This window comes from Musa acuminata, chromosome BXJ1-1, assembly GCF_036884655.1.
Source record: "Musa acuminata AAA Group cultivar baxijiao chromosome BXJ1-1, Cavendish_Baxijiao_AAA, whole genome shotgun sequence".
NCBI classification, from domain to species: Eukaryota; Viridiplantae; Streptophyta; class Magnoliopsida; order Zingiberales; family Musaceae; genus Musa; species Musa acuminata.
In genome coordinates, this window is record NC_088327.1 from 34,538,854 (window position 1) to 34,562,500 (window position 23,647).

The 23,647-nt window shown below is 37.2% G+C and overlaps 1 protein-coding gene across 5 annotated transcripts; it reads right to left on the reverse strand.

Moving 5' to 3' along the window:
• Positions 1-8,066: 8,066 nt before the first annotated feature.
• On the reverse strand, positions 8,067-21,745 carry LOC103973981 (PTI1-like tyrosine-protein kinase 3). 5 transcript variants are annotated; one of them, XM_018821662.2, is made up of 9 exons: positions 21,518-21,745; positions 20,266-20,396; positions 14,057-14,301; positions 13,775-13,901; positions 13,318-13,591; positions 11,320-11,452; positions 8,711-8,797; positions 8,336-8,514; positions 8,067-8,246 (listed from the first exon to the last, which is right to left on the reverse strand). In XM_018821662.2, the coding sequence occupies exons 2-8, from the start codon at positions 20,357-20,359 to the stop codon at positions 8,368-8,370; spliced, it is 1,107 nt and encodes a 368-aa protein (XP_018677207.2). In that variant the 5' UTR covers positions 20,360-20,396; positions 21,518-21,745; the 3' UTR covers positions 8,067-8,246; positions 8,336-8,367. The 5 variants fall into 5 exon arrangements, with proteins under 5 accessions (XP_018677207.2, XP_009386962.2, XP_009386959.2 ...); XM_009388687.3 differs by having other exon boundaries at positions 20,266-20,399; XM_009388684.3 differs by having other exon boundaries at positions 21,688-21,708.
• Between the last annotated feature and the right edge of the window lie 1,902 nt (positions 21,746-23,647).

The window sequence follows — 23,647 nt, forward strand, 5'->3', positions numbered from 1 at the left end:
AGGGGGGGGGGTGAATTAGTGCAGCGGAAAACTTCGATGATTAAAACTGCGTTCATACGTTGAAATCTGATTCCGACGTAAAAGTCGTTTCGTGCAGATAATAACTTTGAAAGCTTACGGAAATGTATTTGAAGTAAAGTAAGGTAGGAAGTTTGTAGTTAAGATAGAAATCGTAATGTAAGCGCAAACTGAAATATGATGTTCGCACGATAAAACCGATTTCCGACGTAAAATCGTTTTCGGAAACTTAACTTAAAAGTGAGTTCGTAAAAGAGCAGAAGGCAGTAAGCTATTGAGGAGGTTTGCAGTAAAGATAAAATGCTCAAAGTAAATACAAACTGAGATTTACAGTGGTTCGGTCAATCTTGACCTACATCCACTTTTGGCTTCCTCCACCAATGAAGTCACCGACGTCCACTAGAGGCCTTCCTTCAATAGGTGAAGGCCAACCACCCTTTTACAGTTTCACTCCTTTTGACGGGCTTAGGAGACAACCCTTACAAACTTTTCTCTCCTCTCTTGAAAGATCAAAACTTGGAAAAAGAGAGAGGAGAACTTCTACCCTTTACAATAATTTTGAGCTATAAAAATCATAGAGTAAGATTAGATTTTCGATTACCTTTCATGCAGGAAAGGGTGGGGTATATATAGGCCCCAAACTAGTTTGAATTTGCAGCTCAAAAATGTCTTTTCCCGGATTTCCGAGGTCCTAGCGGTACCACCTCCTGACTGGGGCGGTACAACCACCTGGCAGCTCGGAGACCGAGCTTATGGGCGGTGCCACCGCCTGACAAGGGTGGTTGCACCGCCCAGTCTCGCTCGGAGACTGAGCCCTAGCGGTGCCACCGCTTGTCAGGGGCAGTTGCACCGCCCAGTCTCGCTCGAAGATTGAGCCCAAGCGGTGCCACCGCTTGCTTGGGGCGGTTGCACCGCCCAGCTTTCCTAGGAGACCCTCTCCTAGGCGGTGCCACCGCCTAGTAGGAATTCTGGTTCGAATGGGTTGATCCATTCGGTCCAATTGGGGTCTATCAAGGGCCCAATTGCCCCCAGATTAAGTTAATGGGATCACCTCCCATTCTTAACTTAATCTATATGCTAACTACAACAATTCTTAAGACATTTCCTACAACTTGCTCCGGTGCGTCAATCGCTTCTTCCGGCGAACTTCCGGTGAACATCCGACGAACCTCCGACGATGCTCCGACGAACTTCCGGCAAACTCCTGGACTTGCGACGATCCACTTGGTGAGTTCCGATGAGCTTCTTTTGGCAAGCTCCTGGACTTCTCGGATTTGTTCCCGCAGAACCTCCGACGACCGTCTGGACTTCCGTCGAGCTCTCGAACTCCCAACGTGATCATAGTCTTTGACTCCGGCTCAACTCCTACTGCATGTCTTACTTTCATCTTAGTTAATCCTGCACACTTATCTCAACATATGGATTAGATAACAAATGACAATTGACTTCATCATCAAAATCCGAGATACAACAATAATAAATAAATAAAGATAAAGACTTTTATCTTACTCTTCTCCCACTATTTTCTCGTGAATCACACAACTCCATCCGGTATGTGAATCAAAGACCCTTGACAGATCTCTAATGGGTATCGGGATCCAATCAGTGTCTTAACGTAAACTCGAGTGACTCGACTAATTACGCTAAACCCATAAAGGTACGCAACTCTTGCCAATCACAACTCCTTGTGATTCTCATCCTATTCGACCTCCGAACCACTATGGCCTCGAGTAACTCGACCAAACATAGTGTTCGATTAAGTCATCACTATCATTACAAGATGAGTCTAATTCGATAATATGCCCTCGAATGACTCGACCAAGCATACCATGTCCTTAGGTCACCGGTGACATCACTATGTCATCGGCAAGATAGCGAATTATGAAATAGGTGAGCCTCGAATGACTTGACCAACTTAACCTATATCGGGAATCGGTCCTTACTTATAACGATGGAAGGCCACATGGGTCAATCTAATTACCTCACGTTTATCGACTTAATATTATAGAGAGGATTTTTTATTTGGTCTCCTAATATGACGTGTCACACACATACATATTTAATATATAGGGAGATTGGGTTACCTAGGGAGATCATATATCTCTAAATTCCTATAGATCGATTGAAGAGGATGAAGGAGGTCATCTATCTTCCTCTCTAGGGATGATCCACATGGCAAGGGCTGTAAAGATGCTCCTTAAATCTTTGCATAATCCTCCTCATTGTACGCACCACACAATAAAGAAGGGGCTACCCATTCTTGCTATCCACATGCCTCAAATAGAGGCTATACGTTGAGGAGGAGAGGGAGAGAGGAGAATAGGAGGTGATATCCAAAAGAACCTAGCCCATGGCCCTTTGGTTTCATCTTATTTATAGAGATCCCCCGTCAACTTAACCATAATGGATCCTGTCATAATGAGTATTTGATCTCCATCTAACTATCCAAGCACTTAAATTAGTGGGTCTCTACCCAATAATCTCTTATTAATTCTTATTGAATCTCATCCATAAGATCCAATAATTGAGAGGCTTATTGGATATTCAATAAGATAAGGGCTCCAACGGATATCTCATATCCAAACTTCTACTCGTCGCAACACCTACCGTATGTATGTGACCCTCTAGGCCTAATATTGAGTTGGCCATAAGTCATACATATAAGAACTCCTTTTGGCTCATTGAATTATTATCTCCATAATCATTCAATCGATTCATCGACTAAGCCACTATGCCGCAGTCCCTAGATAATATAGGGGAATCCAATCATTTGGATATTTCTATCCTCAATTACCATATAACTATAGTCCCTCATCTATCTAATATCCCAGAGACCATATTTCAGGTATAGTGCTATCAGATTCATATAGTTTCTACTCGAGTCTCACTCTAATCGAATTCTCCCGGAGAACTCTCTGTCTCTCAATCTGAATGACTCTAGCAAGGGATTTTCTTGAGTAAGAATACATATGATATTTCTCCCACTACACCAAGAGATGATGACCCTTTATTGCCACTTAATAACCCTAATAAGATTAGTTGTTATTCCCGATGACCGTTGTGCTAGATCTGAAACTTCCAAACCTATAAGTTCGGTATCAAAGAGTGAAGTACTCATATAGGACATTTTTGGTATCTCAAGTCTAAGGACTAGATACACCACTAGGATGACGAAATTACTGTTTGACAATAATGCATCTTTAACCATCTAGCATTCTGTAAGTGGATCAATCAATGAACTCATTCTCCAATGAGCACATACACTGTATCCCTAGCGTCCTCACACGAGAAACTATGAGACTAGCCGCCTCCATTATATGGATGGATATACAACACACTATTCTGTCCGGTTATCTCGATATCTTTCTTAAGTAACATATGACCGAGATTATTTAGGGTTTGTATTTAAAGGTGAATCGGTCTCATTATCGTGATTTCATCATGATCCAATTCTCATTCCATATATCTATGGACATTACAATATATATATATATATATGCAACAATGAATATAAAGAAATAAAATATTAAATAATATAATAAGTAAAAAGAGTACGTATCATGTCATACGTGTCATCACTCACGTAATTGGCTTGCAGGACACCTATGACTAGCATATGCCTTTTGATTTGAAGAATGTTGGTGCTCCTTGTTAGAGAATAGTGAATTGGATGTTTAAGTCTTAAATTGTGCGTACATCAATAATATGATAGTGAAGAGTAAGAAGATTGATGGGCATCTGACTAACTTAGCTAAAACTTTTGAAATGCTAAAGAGGTTTAAGATGTAACTCAACCTAGCCAAATGTACTTTTGTAGTTAACTCAAGAAAATTTTATGGGCTCATAGTACATCAGAGAGTGATCAATGTAAATCCTACGAAGGCAAAAAAAATCCAATACATGAAATTGCTAAGTGAGATTTAGTAATTAGTAGGTCATTTTACAACGTTAAATCACTTCCTTTCTCAATCGAGAGACTAGTACATTTTTTTTCTTAAATACTCAAGATCTCAAGAATAGATTGAGGAATGTCAAATGACTTTCAACAATTTGAAGGAGTACTTTGGCAAACTATTATAGGTCACCTCCCTCGACCCAAATGACAGCTTTTACTTATACCTAGCTACTACTACCTCTATTATCATCTCAATCTTTGTACGTGAGGATGGAGGCAACCAAAGCCTATTTACTATATTAGTCATATTCTACACGATTTAACCCATTTACTATATCAAAAATAGGCCTATGCAATGGTGTTGAAAATAAGGATATTTCGACCTTACTTCCAAGCACACATCATATATGTTGTGACTAATCAGTTATTGTGATAAGTCCTTTCCTAGCTCAACATCTCAGGTAGATCATCGAGATGATTGATCGAGTTAGGGAAGTTCGACATTTGATATACTCTGGGCAGTAGTCAAATCTCAAGCATTAAAAAACTTTTGCCTAGAGCTAAACCATACCTCTCATCCATGAATCTTATGCACCTTGGGGTTGGGCACTCCTTATCAATAGATCAGTAACTTCTAATTGTAAAGAGGCTGGACTTATCATTAAAGGCCCCAAAGAATATCCTAGTTCAAGATCTCCAATAATAAAATCGAATATAAGACATTTCTCTCGGCCCTGTACCTCACAAAGAGCAACCTTGTGGAGGAGTTGGTAATCTTCATTGACTTCCAACTTGTTGTCAAATCTAACTCAAAGGGATTTTTGAGATCCATGATAAGATATCTATTAGAGGTGCATAAACTAATCACTTAGCTTCACCAAAATATTATAGATGCCTCGGGAAGAGAATGTACATACTAAAATGCTCACAAGGATAGCATCAAGCCATGCTGCCACTACTATGGGTCAATTGCCCATGCCTCAACTTTAGAACTCCGACCCTGCCTCAACTCATCGAGTGTGATATAACAAATCTTAATATTGCATTATCAATGATTATTTATGCCGTATGTCATTTAGCTAGCCCCTACTCAGATGCTCATCCCCTCTTAAAGCTCAAAGGGTGTAGGCTGAGATACACGATGAGATATGTCAAGAACAAATCAACGAATGAATCTTGGTGTACTACTAGCCAACCCTAATGATCTATGCACAAAAGTGTGGTTGACGTCAAAGGTTTCCCTATTGCATCAACTAATGACCTTTTGCTAATAAAATATGGTTGAACACTCTCTCAATTTCTCTCCTACTCATCTTGGAAATACTAACTTGCACATCAAGAATCCATCACTATAAATTAAACACCTTATTAGCTACGAGATTTGTGCTTTGTAAATTTAGACTTGTCACTAAAAATTAATTTATTGACTGAATCATCATTAAATAGATTTTTAGTGATGAATCATAATCTGACATTAAAACATTAATTTTTTGTATTTATAAATTACTGACGAATTGTAACTAGTGTTATCAGTAAAATTTTCTATTCCAAGATTATGAGAATTTTATGTTTGTGACAAATTATACTTTAGTCGATGAATACTAAAATTAGTGATAGTATATTGTCACTGATCACATATATATCTTTTGTGTTTATAATATTACATACGTTAAATTTAGATGGATGCATAATTTGGACTGTAAGAGCATGTAGATTGTCCGATCATATGGCCGAGACCAACAAAGGTTGACAAATATGTGAAAAATGCTTGTTTGGCTGCTTTCAATTATTTATACAGTTTCTGAAAAGTTAATTTCATGGGAGTTCAATTCTTACCTTATTTAACCGAAGAAACATCCGCCGAGCGAAGTTGCCGATAAGCACAAACGAATTATCGTATGGATCAAAGTTTGACTTGCAGTTCGTAGTTTCTTTTATTTTTATCTCATTTTATTTTTTTTTATTATCAATCTAACTATTTATCTTTATGCAATTATGTAATTGTGGCTTCATGCAGAATGCACAAGAGACTGCAAAAGAATGAAGACATGAAGATATCTTCTTTTTTTTTAAATCTTTTATGCATAATGTTGATATATATTTATTTTTAAAGATAACATGGATCTTGATATTATATCAACTCTAATATTATTATTTTTGGACAAAATGAATATTGTGATGTGAAGTTTCAAATATCATATTTTTAATCTTGAAATTATTGAAAACTCTGATATGATTTTAAAATGATTAAAAATTGATGGGTTGTCATAAAATTATTTTTACTAGATAGTTTGTCACTAATGTTCTTTTCATTTAAATAAGTAGGATGTTACTATTTGTAATCCTCATTTTACTATTCACAATACTATTTTAAATTTTTTTAATATTTTAAAACTATTCCTTTATAAATATACATAAATATCCTCATATTATTTTTCTTCTCCTCCTCCTCCTCTTGTTCTTTTCTCCTTTTTTTCTTCTTCTTCTTCTTCTTCTTCTTTCTTTTTAGAAGATGACATCAAGTGGCGATGAGCGAGGTTGTACGACATCGAGTGGCGTCAACGAGGGTCGATGATGACTGACTAATAAAGGATTATCAAATAAAAAAAGAATAAGATTGATAATATTGGGTTTGTAAATTAAAATAATATTCTTATGTTTTAAAGGATTGTTAATAATTATAGGATATCAATAGTAAAAAGGGACTATGAATAGTAATCTTCAATAAGTAGTAGTGATAGACTAATTTGTTACAAAAAAAAAAATTTATTCAAATTTTTAGTGATAGATAAGTCTGCCACTAAATTACCAATGCCTTTTCATTTAATCAAGCATAAGTGACAAACTTAATTATGTTGTCACTAGAAGTTTTTATCAATACATTTATCAATTTATATATTTTTATTAATAGAGTTTCAATGTATTAGCCACAAAAGGAAGTTGTCACTAAAAAGAATAATTCAATGACAAGTTAATTTTTTAATTGTTGCTTAAGGTTTTAATCATGGGACCTACACTGGCGAAAACTGGTGACACTGATTCTTTTACTGATGGTGAGTTTTAGTGACAACTTCGTCCGTGACTAATCACCAATTTTCTTATAGTGCCTCTGATACCCATAGTTTTGGATCTAACACCATATCGGGAGCCCACAAATACTTTGGACATCGTCATCTCACTTGGTACAAGTGATCATTTATTTGGAACAAAGGTGTCTGGATCTTTGTCTCACCATTTGATCAAACACAATATCCCAAGATCAGTGAAACTCACCGCTTTTTGGTATTAGGAGAACTCGATCAAGTCATTTTACAAAACCACATCGGTACACACGCCAGACTCGAGCATTTATTTCTGCAAAACGATAGAACCAATTTCTGCAAATCCGTTTCCTGATGCACCCATCAGTCGAAGTCCACAATAGTCGAAAAGCATCATCTACCCATTCAAATTTAAGCACACAAATCGATCACCACCGACTGGAGTACGACTCCAAGTTTGACCTCGTCTTTTGCTTTCAAGAAAGACGACAGATGTTAGAGAGATTGGTCGGGCCAATCTTCTGCAGCGGTGGTAAAGGTGGTTTTGCATGGGACCGGAAACTTTTGGCGTTGGTTTTGAGATCTATAAATGCCAGGGAAAAGTGGGTTATGAATCAAGATTTTGAATTGCATGTTTGATAAATAAATATTTGAAATATGATTAATATTGTGTTAAAAAAAAAAAAACTCAATAGTTACAGAGAAAAGGAGTTCTGCAATAATATTGGCTACATGAGGATAATTCTGTGTCTGAGGACAACTCGGAGATCCACTGCAGAATGCATACATGCATTCAGCGGCTTCGGATGACGTCTTCAAATAATTGTGCATTCCAAATGCATTCATTAGGTCTCATCAAACCATGATTTATTATTTCCCAGCTTAAACTGAGACACTACATAGCAATCTTTCTATTGCAAAGGCTTTCGAAACATTGTGCATTCACAGCAAGTAATTCCTAACTAGTGATGATTTAACGCGTAATTTACTTCAGAAGTTGAAGAATGCAGTAAGATATCAGTTTGAAGGCATCAAAGGTCTCAAAAGCATGTATACCACCCACCTCGGCTGCCACATCATGCTACGTTTAGTGCATTACAAATTAAGAAGCCTTTGGATCAAACAAATATCTTATTGAGTTTGGCACATGACGTACAATTGATTACAGTTATAATCCAATGTAGTCACAAGACAGCAAATTTGCAATGAAAACAGAGATATGAACACATGCCAGCTTACATACATGATGCCACAAAAGAACATCTCCCGAGGAATATAACCAAATAATCAACCTGCATAGGAATTCTTGAAATCAGACAATTTTATATTACTAGGTTCAGTTTGGGAAAAGTGTAGATCAATTGACATCATGATGACATACCAAACTTTGTGAATATATTTATCACTGCATCATTAAGAAACTAGAGATGGGGCATCTGAAGCTGTAAGGGGAGCGACTTGTTTACTTAGAAGAAGTGGAGACAGTGCCTTGACCACAATGCTCATATTAGGCCTAAACTCAGCTTCGTATTGCACGCAGAGAGCAGCCACAGCAGCAAACTGCACAAATAACACAAAATCTTCACTAGCATCTCACAAAAAATGATCTGGACTGTATGGAATGAACAACATTTAATTTACTAAATGGTTTGCAGAAGCTAAGTACATAAATGCATGTGTGCAAATGCTCGTGCACACTCATCCAACATGAGAGAATCAAGCATGCATAAATGAAAATAAAAAGGGCGCAGGATACCTTTGCAACTGCCTTTGGTGGATAATCTCCATTCATTCTTGGATCTATACATTGTTTGACCTTATCCTCACTCAATCTAGGAGTTGCCTGCATAGAGGTGAGAAGAGATAGACATTACAAGACTGGTTATGTCATCAGATATACCCCATATGTAATGCTGGCATTAGACTGAAGCTGATGCTAAAATTGGCATATTACAGAAAACTACCATAATATGGTGTCACTGCATCAATTCAATATTCAAAGAGTAAAAGCTAGAGTGATATGAGATAACAAGGTGTCAGTTACATTCTGTCGACAGACTAAAACATTGAAAATATCATAGTGGCCAATTACTTGTGAAAAAGATACTGATTAACATTCTTTCAAGTGCCCTACCAACCATGTTACCTATTTATTTAACCTGCTTAACTGTGAAGGCCAATGTGCTATGTGCATCATGCTAATCCAGAGGCCAACATATGAATGGCTTCAGTTAGCCAATTAGTAGGCTAGAGTGACAAGGTTAACTGACCCAGTATGTATAAGTGTTTCCATAAATGGTTAAAGAAAGATCATATACAGAATCACTAACTACATAATGCAGAAATTATTTTAAAGATGGACATCTGAAGGAACACAGATACCCTGAAACAAGAGTCAACTGCCATGTACTGGATATTTCACAAAAAGAACACAGTAATTTTATGACTTTTAACTATGCTTATTTATTCAAAAAATGTTAACCTACTAATGTTGGAACAAAATAGACAATTAGCTTAAAACTTGCTGCTCAATTCCATATAATGGAGCATTAAAGAGCCAAAAGACAGGGATGTTATACTGTTATTTTGTGACTTCAAATGACATTATTTTCTTTTCTGTATGTAGTAGGACTTTGTTCTGAAAATTATTTTCTTCTTGCTAGACAAAAGGTTTCTTTTAATGTTTTATAACCAGTCACAGGTTTCAAAGTAATGAATTGACCAAACCTGAAGAGGTTGGCAAAGGGTTCCTATACTGAAGTTTTTTTTCCAGTGCAATTCCTAGGAGAGGTTAATAATATACAAATGTGGCTCCACATTTGTCCTCTTTAAGGAATAGGCATTTTAGCTTCTAGGATCTTTGTAGAATCCAATCACAATCACACAACATCACCAGTCATAATAACATCCTATGTGATTGAACTTGGATATTAATCTCAAATAGATAATGGATCTTAGAGTTTGACACATACTCTTCTAATCAAGGATACCAAAAAAAGCACCAATACAAAACATAGGCAAAGATATAAGGACAAATTTAAAATATTTAAAGTGAATTTATAATATCAGTTTATATGCTTAAGAAACACTGTTACAGCCAGCTATTCTATTTGATATCTAAAAATAACTTGTTTTGTTAAGTATTAAAATATCCATTTTCTTTCCTCTTCACTTCTATCTTCTTTTCCTCTTCTTAACGCTTCTCATTTAATTTTTTTTATCTTTATATCTCTATCCCCCCAATTGCATCTCTGGATTGTAAAAGCCATTTGGCACAGAATCAATTCTTCCTTGGAGACCCAAGTACTATCTTGTGCACATGCAGGAGAATCAACTAGTGTGATGGCAGCTGAATTCCTTCCCTCTCAAACACTGCATCCCTACCCCACCCCTCTCTTGTTATCTCTGCCTGTAGCACAACAACATTAGTTCAAGGCTTCAAGCGGCAGAAGCTCTTCTGAGATTATGGTGGCATAGAGGTACTACTACTCCACACCACTTCCTCTCTCTCCATCTTCTTTGCTTCTTCTTTTCGTCACTGCCAAAGAATCGACAGGAATCACCCAGGTAGTAAATTCCTGCTCAGATTGGTGAGTTTGATCAAGCTCAACTGAAAATTCACCAATTCTAGTTGCCTGGTCATTTCCAGATGAATTTAATACAGATCCAATATCCTCACTCTTACTCCATCATGTAGTCACAATTTTTGTGGCGGAACACCAAATCTAAGCATTGAAGTCAACACTATGATTCATCCTCTATATACACACGAGTGCACATACACACATATATAAATGTATATATACCTACACATATATAAGTATATATGCATATAAGTTTCTAATTCTCGGTCAGGAACCGATACAGGTCCTTGGGCATATCAGTTCGGCAACAATGTGGTGGAGAAAAGGAGGAAGTGGCAACAACTCAGGAGTGAGGAGGAGGCAGTAGTGGCCACTAACGGAAAGGAGGAGTTCGCAGAAAAGAGAAGTGTGAGAGAGAGAACATGCGAGAATAAATGGGGAAAGAAAGAAACAAAATAAAAAGGTGACAGCTGTCTCATAGAAACATCTAGGGTGGTAGGTTAACCACCCAGTGCACCTATATATACCAGCTAGATTTTCAAATTTTCACAGGATTGCACAGTATGGTAAGTGTATCAGATGGTATGCCTGTTCTATGTATCATTCATAAGTTGTGCTAGTAAAAGTTGATCTGCACTTAAAATACTGTAAGCTTTTTGAACATTTCATACATGTATAAGAATATGTATGTGTATATTCTCATCAGAGATTCATACTTTAGATTGCATGAACAAGTGATGAGATAAAATTTGCAGCCAATAGTCAAGTAACAAATTCTTACCCAAGTAACCAGACTTTGCTGCCCTCTGGGCATTGTGTGGTCAACTGGTTTCCTGCCAGTCAGCAGCTCCAGAAGAACAACACCAAAACTATATACATCACTTTTCTGTGTAAGCTGGCCTGTCATAGCATACCTGCATAAGTTTTGATGTTATTCACTAAAAGAAGTAATATGAATGACATTTAAGCATGCATAGTATTTCTGCCCAAATTAGATTAACATCTCTTTAAGTTCCATGATAAGATTTATCTAGTTGCTACAAGAGAAACAGATTCAACTAGTAAAACAAAATTATCTAAGTCTAACAGAAAAAATAGATGTTGTTGATGAAGACAGAAATTTACAATTGTTATCACAGCATATGATCAAATTTATAAATGATGCTAGGCCATTTGATTCCAGTGAGCTGGTTCAACATTTCAACATTCTTTCACTACTAGCTACAACCTCTATAATGACTAAAGCCAGCCAATTATTCTCTATGAATTATTCAACTATATACCGTACTAGATTAACAAGGCTTATGGAGCAGAATATTTTCTTAAGTTTGGACAAAAAACTCTCTCCAACAAATAATTCCACCATTCAAAACACAAGTGCCACAGAAGTAACATTTTATATGTTCTGAGGACATAGAACCAATCCTCAATTAGAGATCCCTTGTTCATAATTATCTGAGATTCGATTCCCAAGGGAGAAGCAAAACAAGCAGTAAAATACAAGGAATTAGGAGATTAACCTATCCAATTAGACATCTGAATCAATTGGAAGCCACTGATAAACCAATGTGGTCCAAGAAGTTGCAAATGCAGATTGTTTGTGTTATAAAATTATACAAGTATTCTACATATTAATTACTTTAAATTTATTTGCTTATCATACGGGACACTACTTGTCTTCTGTTACTGCCTAAGTTCTATCAAATCCTTTTCTACAAACATGGAAGAAGCCAATAAATGAGCACATAATTGTAATGTAACAAGTGTTTTTTTTTAACTAACACATTTAACCTGGTTACAAGAGTGTACATGCAATTTACTGACAATAAAAGTGTTGCCAGGATGAGCATGGTTTATCTCTAAAAGAAATCATCTGAAAACAAGTTTCAACATGGTGGAAACAATCAAAGCCCTCAAATTAACAAAAAAATGGATTTCTTAGGTAGGTACCACATCCAAAACCACCTTGAAATTCAAAAACATCAAACTGAATGCCATCCAGGGGATAAAGGACTCAAAAAAATTGTAATCAGAAAGTTTACTCCATATGTAATTGGAAAAGCTGCTGATCTTCACAAACAAATAATGTTTTCTTCACATGATTGCTAAAAGTTCACTGAATCAGAACTTATTGCCGGCTTTGCCTATCGCTCCCTTTTCTATCCTATAGGTACTGGCTGCACTAAGGTTTTTGTTTCAACCAAGTATCATCCCAATCCAAATCCTACAATAGTATCACATAAGTCTTGATACACATAATGACTGAATACAACCAGTACATGGTCACATCACTCCATATACTCATCAACATGCAATGGAGTAAACAAACAGCTTGAAGCCTTCTTTCAAATCCTTTATGATTAATACATCTAAAGCATGAATAGTTATTTTTGACCTACTTAACCCACATCATAACTTCTCATGTTCCATCTTTCTACCTTTTCCTTGTTAAAATCTCTCTCTCTCTCTCTCTCTCTCTCTCTCTCTCTCTCTCTATATATATATATATATATATATATATATATATATATATATATATATATCACCTACTTTATGCTATAAGACCTAGTTCACCTTACTAACATAAATACAAAGATATTACCTGTTACAAGAGCAATTACCTAGCACAACAAGCAGCATAGTTGAATAGAAACCATATCACAAGTGCATAACTTTGAATAAGTAAAAAACCAAGCCAGCCAAAGGACACAAAAGGATCATGAAACATATGAGCATTATAATGTTGAGGGAACTTAGGGTCTCCAAGTTGTGTAATTACTCTGGTGCATGATAACCAAAAGTTCCAAGGACACGAGTTGAATGGAGACGAGCAGCCATATCAGGTGCCTGATTTAGGAGATTAAAATCTGCAATTTTTGCTTTAAAGTCCTCGAACAAAAGGACATTGCTCGATCTGATGTCACGATGTATTATAGAAGGCTGAACCTTCTCATGAAGATACTCGAGCCCCTTTGCAGCATCAACAGCAATTCTGACACGCTGCATCCAGTCAAGTGGGGGACCAGGTTGTGCGCCTTGAACTCCTTTTCTACCTATAGTTCTACTAAGAGTCAGAATCCTTGTTTCTTGAACAATAGAAACAGTCCAAATGATATAAAATGGCTGTCAGAAGAATCTGAAATATATGGCAACAGCACATGCCATACCATGAAGGATGCCAAGAGCTGTCAAAATAATGAGAAATGTGATATATATAGCAATAAAACATATCATACCATGAAGGATGTCATGTAAAGAACCCATTGTAGCAAATTCATAGGCCAACAATCGCAGATTTCCTTCAACACAATACCCCAACATTTCTACAACATTTTCATGCTTCAACCTCGACACCACTGAAACCTAATGTTCAAAGCAGTGGGAAGTCAACTTTTCAAGGTCACACAACCAAATGACAGTAAACAGAATTGAGACTTATTTATTGCCCTGCAAAGTCTGTTAGTTAAGATGAAAGAGGCAGAGAAATTCTTGCAATAATACTCGACTAGAAGACATACCTGAGCCAAAAATTCAGCATTGGTCTCGGACTCTGATGAAGAATCAAGTTTTTTCAAGGCCACCTGCTTCTCATCGTTCAAAACTGCAAGATACACTCTTCCATATGATCCCTCACCTACCAAAGCCTTTGATCCAAAATTATCAGTCTTATCTTTTAATTCATCTAATGAGAGTGCTGGCACTTCTATCGGAGGTGGTGCCTTGGGGGGTTCATTTTTGGGACCAGCAGAGTACTTTGGCATGCCTGGACAAAAGAAAAGAAAATAACAGCTAATGCAACAATGGGAACATAGGAAACAGCACAATAAAAAAAGTTGCACACAAGAGCAAGATATTGCAAAAAAACTAAAGAAGAAAGAGTAAACAATCTAGATGTTTAATATATGTCTGAAAAACAATATATAGAACATTTTGTAACTACATCTAAATCATACGTGATATTCTGATTTATTGAGTGAATATGTAATAATGTAATTGAGAGTTTCTCAAGGAATATATAAACAATCATGTCATATTTTATGACAACATCTGAGCAAGATTATCATAAACAGAAAAAAAAAAATTACATTCTTATTACTGAATATACAACGCATTTATCAGAAAGTAAAAAAATTGTATGATGAAGAACCATCTAAGTTTATAAAAGATTGTAGAAGAGTTTATTCTAGGCAAAGAAATCAGCAGAAAGGATTATAGAAGAATTTATTCTAGGCAAAGAAATCAGCAAAAAAAAATTAGCCCAGAAACTCGTAAGAGTTGTGTGGGAAAGTAAAGAGTCTTTTGATCTTTCTAGATGCTAATCTTGGGACTCTAATTTTGTATTGAGTCATTGAGTGTACTCTTTTTAAAGCAGTGATAAGTATTTAAAGCTGTTTAGGTCTCCTAGAAGTTCTCTAGAAGTCAAAGGAGGAAAGTCTAGGAGGTTACTCTTGGGAATCATTACCTTAACAATGGATGAAACAGTTCAGATTTGAACAAAAAACACTTCCTTCTTCTCTCTTCCAGTCTCTTACTCTACTCTCTAATCTCACTCCACTCTTGCTCTCTTGGTCTCTCTCTACTTCTCTTACTGCTCTACATCATTGCATCCTTACTGTCCCATAAGTATATAGTTCTACAAGGTCAAGATTTCATGACTTAGTGAAGCCACAGGCAGATTCATAATGTAGTCATCTCATCCCCAAAGATAAATTGTTTGAACTTCAGCTAAGGTTCTTCTACAAGTCTCACTGTTCCAAATCAATGGCTGAAAAATATTAAGGATTCAGATGCTTATCCTTTAATACCCCCATGCTCCTCTCTCTCCACCTTTCTCTTTCCTCTCTCCCTCTGTCTCTTCCTTCCCGCAACCTTGCTGTTGTCACTCAGATGCTGAAAAATATTAAGGATACAGATGCTTATCCTTTAATACTTTTATGGCTTTACCATATATATTTTTTATTTTTCTTTTAGCTTTCACCCATGCTCCTCTCTCTCCACCTTTCTCGTTCCTCTCTCCCTCTTTCTCTTCCTTCCCAGAACCTTGCTGTTGTCACTCACTGCATTGCTGGGTCACCACTCCTTCCACCTCTGGTATGCGTCCTTGCCGGCCTCCTCCTCCTCTTATCCTCTTTCGCCTTTACCTCACACTCTGCCAGTCGACTTTTCTCCTTCCTCCTCACTCAGAAGGCTGAAAAATATTAAGGATTCAGATGCTTATCCTTTAATACTTTTATGGCTTTACCATATATATCTTTTTATTTTTCTTTTAGCTTTCCCCCATGCTCCTCTCTCTCCACCTTTCTCTTTCCTCTCTCCCTCTGTCTCTTCCTTCCCGCAACCTCGCTGTTGTCACTCACTGCATTGCTGGGTCACCACTTCTTCCACCTCTGGTATGCGTTCTTGCCGGCCTCCTCCTCCTCCTCCTCCTCCTCCTCTTATCCTCTTTCGCCTTTTCCTCACACTCTGCCAGTCCACTTTTCTCCTTCTTCCCTATTCTCTCCCCCATGTCTTGGTCCAAACAATACCAACCCATACCAAGTCTCAGTACATCAGTCCACACTTGAACTGTACTGGTCTAGCTATCAGCTGGTGTCAACATCAAACTAGAATTGTAAACCTTAGATTGTAATCAAATCCTCCAATTTAAGTATAACTATTTCATTTCCTTTCTTGCTAATAAAATTTAGGAAATAAATATTTAACATTCCAAGTTGGGTGATATTATTTTTGTCAATAAATTAAATAAATAAATATTAATAATATAAAAAAAAAATCTTATGTGAAGTGCTCACCTCCTCTGAAGAGGGATTCCTTTTGTTCGTTCCTCATCAAGCTAAGCTTAGTAGTGAGAAAAACGAAGAGTTACATCGTACTAAGGAGAGATAGGTTCCTTGGCCTTTCTTGAAAAATAAAAATTTTCTTCTATTCCTTTAAGTGTTTAAAATTTTATTAAAATATGTTGTAATTATTCATACTATATGTAGTTTCTAAAATTTTCTTTTATTCTTTTATGCATTTAAAATTTTATTTTTGGATTAAAACATGTTGTAATTATTCATGCTATATGCAGTTTCTAAAATTTTCTTTTATTCCTTCAAGTGTTTAAAATTTTATTTTTGGATTAACACATGTGATAATTATTCATGTTATATGCAGTTTCTAAATTTTTTATTTTGCATGCATAATACTAGATGATTAAAAATGTTATTTTCTCCCTTATGCAAGTTTATTTTTAATCTACTACTATTTATTATGTTGTAATGACTCAATGTTAATCGTTAAATAGTTTGATTATAATTCCATGATGCTATATTTAAGAATTGAGGGAATTGGTTAGTATTTGGGCTAAAATCAGTTCGAAGACCAAGCCACGACTCATAGACTAAACCCAGCCAACAGGCCAAGCCCAGTAAGTAGGCTAGGTCCTAGCCTATAGGCTAGCTCGACCTAGCCCAACATGCGCAGTCAAGTACAGTGCACATGACCAATCCATGAGCTCTAGGCCGGCTCAACTTGGTATAGTGCATGCACAATCATGTGCAGTGCACATGACCAATACATGGGTTGGCCCAACCTAGCCTAATGCCATGCAATATAGCCCATTGTCCTTGCTTTATTTAATTTAGGCCTAAACATTAATTGAACCAAATCAAATTTGATCAGTTTAAATCGATTCAAGATAATTATGAATCGGTTTGACATATTCAAATATGTTTAACCTAAATTGAACTCAACCTAATCTAAATTATACCAGCCTAAGGTGATTCCAGATCGATTAAATAAAAATTAAAGACCAATTCAATTAGGTTCTTGTTAAATAGAGTTTAATTAGATCGATTGAGTTATGATTCAAGCCAATTGAGAGCTAATTGATATTATTTGACATTAATGATGTTTGAAAGATAAAATAAAATGTTTCAATATATTATTTCATCTTGATATGGACATGACCAGTATGAGATGATTTTATTTCCCTGTTGAGGGTAGGTAAAACGATTCCCTTCGAAGATTGGTGGGCCGTTATACGTGACGATTGGATGGTTCCTACATCCACTGTTGGAAGGAATGTGTCCCCACTTTGGCAAGTGAGGGACACCACTCCATCTGCTATTGGGGGTGTGATATGAGTTTGTCTCCATTTGTTGTTAGGAACATAAACTCATCCCGTAGGATAAAGCCTCTTTATCCGTAGGATGACTGACCTTTAAACATGTATTTGTTTTATAGTTAACTTATAGGGGTTCTTACTTAGTGTTGTCGAAATTTCTTCGTTTTATTTTTTATTTTCAAAGCAACCTCCCAATAGCACTAAACTGAATTCTAGTGAAAAACAGACCCTCCACTATTACTAGGTAGAGCCAATTGAATTTTATTTTTGGATTGACATCACTATGTTTCTTAATAAGGCTTATGGCTATTTTTTATTTATATTTTGATGAATAAATAAATTATAATAATATTTATAATTTATACATATTAATAAAATGATGTTTATTTATTTGACTCTTGATGTACTTATGAAAAGATGTTGTAATTATATGAAAAACAAAATTCTAGGATGTGACATAGATTATATCATGGTTTGTCGTACCGGTCCGTACCGCCCGGTACGGGCGGTACATACCGGTCCGACAAGCTTTCGGTATGCGGACCGCTATTACCGATCCGGTACTGTTACTGTAGCACTGCTACAGTGCTCGGCACGCCTGAATATACCACTCGGTACACCTGGGTGTACCGAGCGGTATACCGTACCGTACCGGTACCAAGCCCAGGTCGAAACTCCGGTACGGTACGGTATTGCGAACCTTGGATTATACCATAAAAAATGTAATAAATAAGTACAATGCACAATAGTTTCAGGCTCGAAGGAATATTACTTACCCCATAAGACAAATAATATAAAGGTATTAGACCAAGATATTAGGTTATGAAGGGACCAAAATCATGGTTTATGTTAGTGAAGTACAAGCTAAAAAATTCAAGTAATGAAATAACATAATAGGAGAATAAAAAGCAAAAGAATAAAAAAGAAGCAATGCATAGTGCCACGAACGGTCGTCGCGCACCCGCAACATCTTCGCTCAATGAACTGTTTGTCGCTTTTGCATGCTTGTACAGATGCTTGGCAGCATATTTTGTTTTGGTTTTGTGTGTTTTTGTTGGAAAAATGTAAGCAAGAATAGTTCGTAGCACTACAGTGCAACCGCTCACCATGCTAGGCAAAACTACCCCAAAATGGTTCCGTTTTTGTGTGCCACGACATGTTTTCTGCAGACCGTAGTCATGCGCAAAATGTTAGCCATCTCAGACCCCTAGAACCCCTCGGGTGGCGCAGGGGTGGATGGGGCTTTGGGGTAGTGTTAGGCGTTGATCGGCATACACAAGTTCGCACGTTAACTTAACAGAAACTTGCCATCGCACTCGACACCCAGTGAGCAATCGTTTGTGGACTTGCGATTGTTTGTTTTGCCTTCTAAAGTCCTTATTTTCTCATTCCTCTCTTTTCTCTCTTGCACTCAAAGTGATTGTTGAATTGCTTGTAAAGCTTCCCTCTTCGCGAGACATCAGCACTTATCCACCGTTAACTTTCGAACTAATCAACTTGCTCTTTTTATAGGTCCTACGGGACTTGAGCGAGGTTGCAAATTGGCTGACCCTTTGCAGATACATATCGCGACATTGCATCATGACTTAGGCAATCCCAGCTAAGTCCAAGACGTTAGCGCAAGGGTGCTTCATGACTTAGGCAACTCTAACTAAGTCTGTGACTTTGCCGCAAGGGTGCCTCATGACTTAGGCAATTCCAACTAAATCCATGACATTAGGGTATAATGGGCGTGTAAAAGGAAGTTAGAATGCAAAAAATGAAAAAGAAAACCTACTAGTGTAATGATCCAAGTAGAGGATCTCTAGAAGTCACCACAACAAAGACTATATATTTCTGCTTTAGCTCTTCTAGAATATCAATGCAGTAGGCACAGATTTCAGAATGTAAGCAAATCAAAGGACATAATGAGTATGTGAAAGTGAAGTTAAAAATCAAAATTGAAAAAGAAAACCTACTAGTGTAATGATCCAAGTAGATGATTTCAAGAAGCCAAGACATGCAACAAGCGCTGAGGATAGGACTAAAACCTAGAGAAATACACTTTAAATATCTCTCCTTTAACAATGACTTCAGAGACCTTCATGGATATCTGCTTTGGCTCTTCTAGAATCTCAATCCAAGTAGATGATTTCAAGAAGACAAGTTATGCAACAAGGACCGAGGATAGGATTAAAACCTAGAGAAATACACTTTTAAATGTCTCACCTTTAACAATGACAACAGAGACCTTCATAGATATTTGCCTTGGCTCTTCTAGAATCTCAATCCAAAAGGGGCAGATTTCAGAGCACAAGCAAATCATATGACATAATGAGGAAGAAAAAAGGAAGTTAGAAAGAAAAAACTGAACAAGAGACCTACTAATATAATGATCAAAGTAGATGATTTAGAGAAGCCATGGCATGTGACAAGGACTAGATAAATACACTTTAAATGTCTCTCCACTAAACCCTAGATTCAATGACGATAGAGATCTTCATAAGGTATCTATTTTAGCCCATCTAGAATCTCAGTGCACAGGGTGAAGATTCAAGAACATAGATATTTTAGAAAAACATCAGGATACTTCACAGAAAGTAATTCTTGTATGTTTATTTAACACGTCAAACCATATACCATATGCATCATCTGTTGGGCTTGTCAGGTATTCATTTTCATGAGCATGGTAAGAACCGCCCAAATGACGAGCACAGCAAAGCCAGCGCCGCATCTTACTCTTCTTTGTCTTCTTTATGTGTTGTATATATCTTCTAGGAGGAGTGGCATAAAAATTGTGTTAGAACATGATAGAAATTCAAATTCCAGATATCTTTAATTTTATAATGTGAGAATGCAAACAAGTATGTGGTACTTGATATTCTCTAGTAAAATAAGTATCGAGAATGGAATGCAAAACAGATTCCCAAATTCTGAGAAACTTAAACGGTTAATACACAGACTACAGACCAATATCTCGGAACAATTTTGTCCAAATCATGATTCATAAAGGACAACATTCTTATCCCAATCATGATCCATTCAATAAAATCTTCCGTTTGACTCATGATCCATTCAATAAAATCTGCTGTTTGACAAACACATTGTAGTAAATGCACAAGATCGTGGCCAGTGACGGTATAACAGAAAATTAAATAAAGATTAGAAAAAAAGAGCACAAGAAAAGCAAGATGACAAAATTGCCCGAATTGCAATACCGGCAATTCAGAGACTTTGACAACCATAGGGTGCAGAAAATGGACACCGCTATGTTGCTGACGAATTCAGCCCTTCACTGGGACCAAGAGACAGGTAGTTTCTTAATCTTTATAATATTTGAGTCATCGCATTTCATCCTCAAATAAGATAAGGTTAGAGGACATGAGCCGTTACCCAAAAAGAAACATACGAACAAATTTCAATCGGTAAAATATGCGAAAAAAGATGCATATGGAACCATAAACTCCACCATGTTTTGCTAATTCAGAATCATAATGGATGTAGATCGCCATCTAACAACAGAAACATGCAGAAACAAAAGTTGATGACAAGAACAGGTAAACGTGTAGCCAATCGCTTTCAGGAATCTTTTCGCTCAATCACACCAGCGTCGGATTTCAACCAAAGAACCCCAGTAGAAAGCCTCCAAGAAAACGACCCTGACAGAACAAAAAGAGACAATGGGCATACGCCAACAAATACCAGGTCACGTCAAATCAAACCAAATAACAAGATCGGCAAAACCAAAAAAGAGAAATCCAAACAAATGCAGTCAAATGAACAACTAAGAATCGCCCGATTCCGGCAAAGACTCTCCATGTAACTCGTTCAAAACCCAATAAAGGATCCAAGAATACGAATTATGAGACCCTTCTTTGATGGGAAATATCACCTGATTGAAATAAGAGAAGGGAACCCTCCTCGGCTCCAGCCGGCCAGCCACCCACCCCCAAGGTTGGGGATAGGGTTAGGGTTAGGATTCGAATGGAAGCAAGGAAGAGAGAGAGACGAGAATGGCGAGGAAGAGGGTGATGAGAGGAAAAGGAGGAAGAAGAGAGTCACCGCCTGCTAGCCGCTTGCCACGCCAGCGGAGCTCCTCCTCTTCGCATGCAGAGCCTTTTGCCGTGCGCCACTCCTTTTCCCTCGTTCCGTTTCTTTCCAGGTTGGCTACTGTTAGTTTTTAAAGACTTCGACACGGCTTACCCATGCGCTTAACTTTCTCGTTATTGGACACACTGATGAAACTAAGTGCGGGTCCCACTTGCACTCGGTCGCAACGTACATTCGGTAATGGAGAAACAACGTTCCAAAGAAATACATTTACTTTTTCCCACACCTGCACGGCAACGAGTCGTTTCTCCTTATTTTGAGAATACGCTATGGTCCCCAGTGGGCTCCGCATTGACGTCGATTAAGCTCGGAGGAAGCTTAGTTGGGTATGTAAACTTGAGTAAAAAGTATTAGTCTATAATGTCTGTTCACGACGTGGCATAAGGCAGCTGGCCCACCAGAAACCTGGGGACTCGTGGCATCCGGCTCCCGACAGCTCTCTTTTAATTTAAAAGAATTCCAGCCAATGTACCCGATCACTGCATACACAGCTATAATGATTGTAACGGATTATGATGACTATTATTTATTACACCGGTCAAGTTTCACGATTATAAAAAACAATTTATCAAATGACAGCCTCATTATTATTTTTTTATCATGTGATGCACCACTATTCATTTTTATTGAATGATATTTTTTATAAATATTAATTTTATTCTTATTTATAAAATTTTTAAAACTGATTTCCATCAATGAATTGGTTGAAGGCAATAAACTAGTTCGGATTAATTTTGTTGAATATCGGATTTTGACGATGAAATCAATCGATAAAGTTATGAACCAATATGCGTTTAAGATAAGTGACATAGGAAAAACTTTGATTGTAGACTTGAATCATGGAAGCAGAATATAACATTGGGCCGGAGAGTATCATATCAGATGATTGGTCGATGTGTCAGAGGATAGATTTCGTGTTATGAGTTCAAGTATTGGGCCAGAAGAATTGGATATTGTGCTAAGATGATCAGGTGTTACGAGAAGTCAATATGCCAATTCGGTAATATGCTGAATGAGAGGATAATGTGCTGAAGGATCGAACAAAGTATCAGATATACCAATGACGTGCCGGCCAATATAGGTTTTATGATTGTAATTAAGTTTGGTTGAAGTTTAAAGTCTAATTGAGTCAGTTTTTGGGTGTAACTATGCCAACTCAATTAGGAGTCCATTAGACATGAGTTGGAGTTGTTTTGGGCCAAGTGGAAGGCCCATTCGGTCACCCATAAAAGGGCCAAGCAGTGAGACCTCCCAAACACAACCTCTTATACTATATCAAGCGGTGGTATTGCTAGACTAAGCGATATTACCGTCAAACTGGGCGGTAGTATCACCTAATGTTTATTGGGAAATCTTAGGGGCGACATCATATATGAAGCGGAAGAACAAAAAATAAAATCTTTTATTCCCAAAGAGACGTTCGTTATCGTGCGAAGATTGGTGCACAAAAATCCGTGAAACTCAAAACTACATATAGAGTATATTGTGTTACCTAGGGAGATCGTATATCCCTGAATCCTTGCAGATCTCTAGGAGAGGGTGAAGGAGGTCAAGCGTCCTCCTCTCTAGTGGTGATCCACACAGTAGGGCTGCGATGACGCTCCTCAAAACTCTAAACCTGCTCTCAGGTGGAGAGGGGGAGGAGAATAGGAGAGCCAAGTAAAGGCTCTAGCCTATAAACCACTAAATCCGTCCTATTTATAGAGGTCCTCTATCAAACCTTAATAGATCATTCGCTATTGGGTATTGAATCTATATACAATTACCCAAGTCTCTTAGATTAGTGGATCTCTATCCAATAATCTCTCATGGGTTTTTATTAGATCTCGTCCATAAGATCCAATAAATCAATGGCTTATTGGATATCCAATAAGATAGGGCTCTGGCGGATATCTCATATCTAAACCTCTAC

Coding starts and splice junctions, on each gene's coding strand:
- LOC103973981 (XM_065190439.1), bottom strand. CDS start 19,951: ATGATTTGCTTGTGCTCTGAAATCTGCCCCTTTTGGATTGAGATTCTA. Junction 13,902..14,056: donor ATGCTGAATTTTTGGCTCAG/GTATGTCTTCTA, acceptor TTTGAACATTAG/GTTTCAGTGGTGTCGAGGTT. Junction 8,515..8,710: donor CACCAAAGGCAGTTGCAAAG/GTATCCTGCGCC, acceptor TTATTTGTGCAG/TTTGCTGCTGTGGCTGCTCT.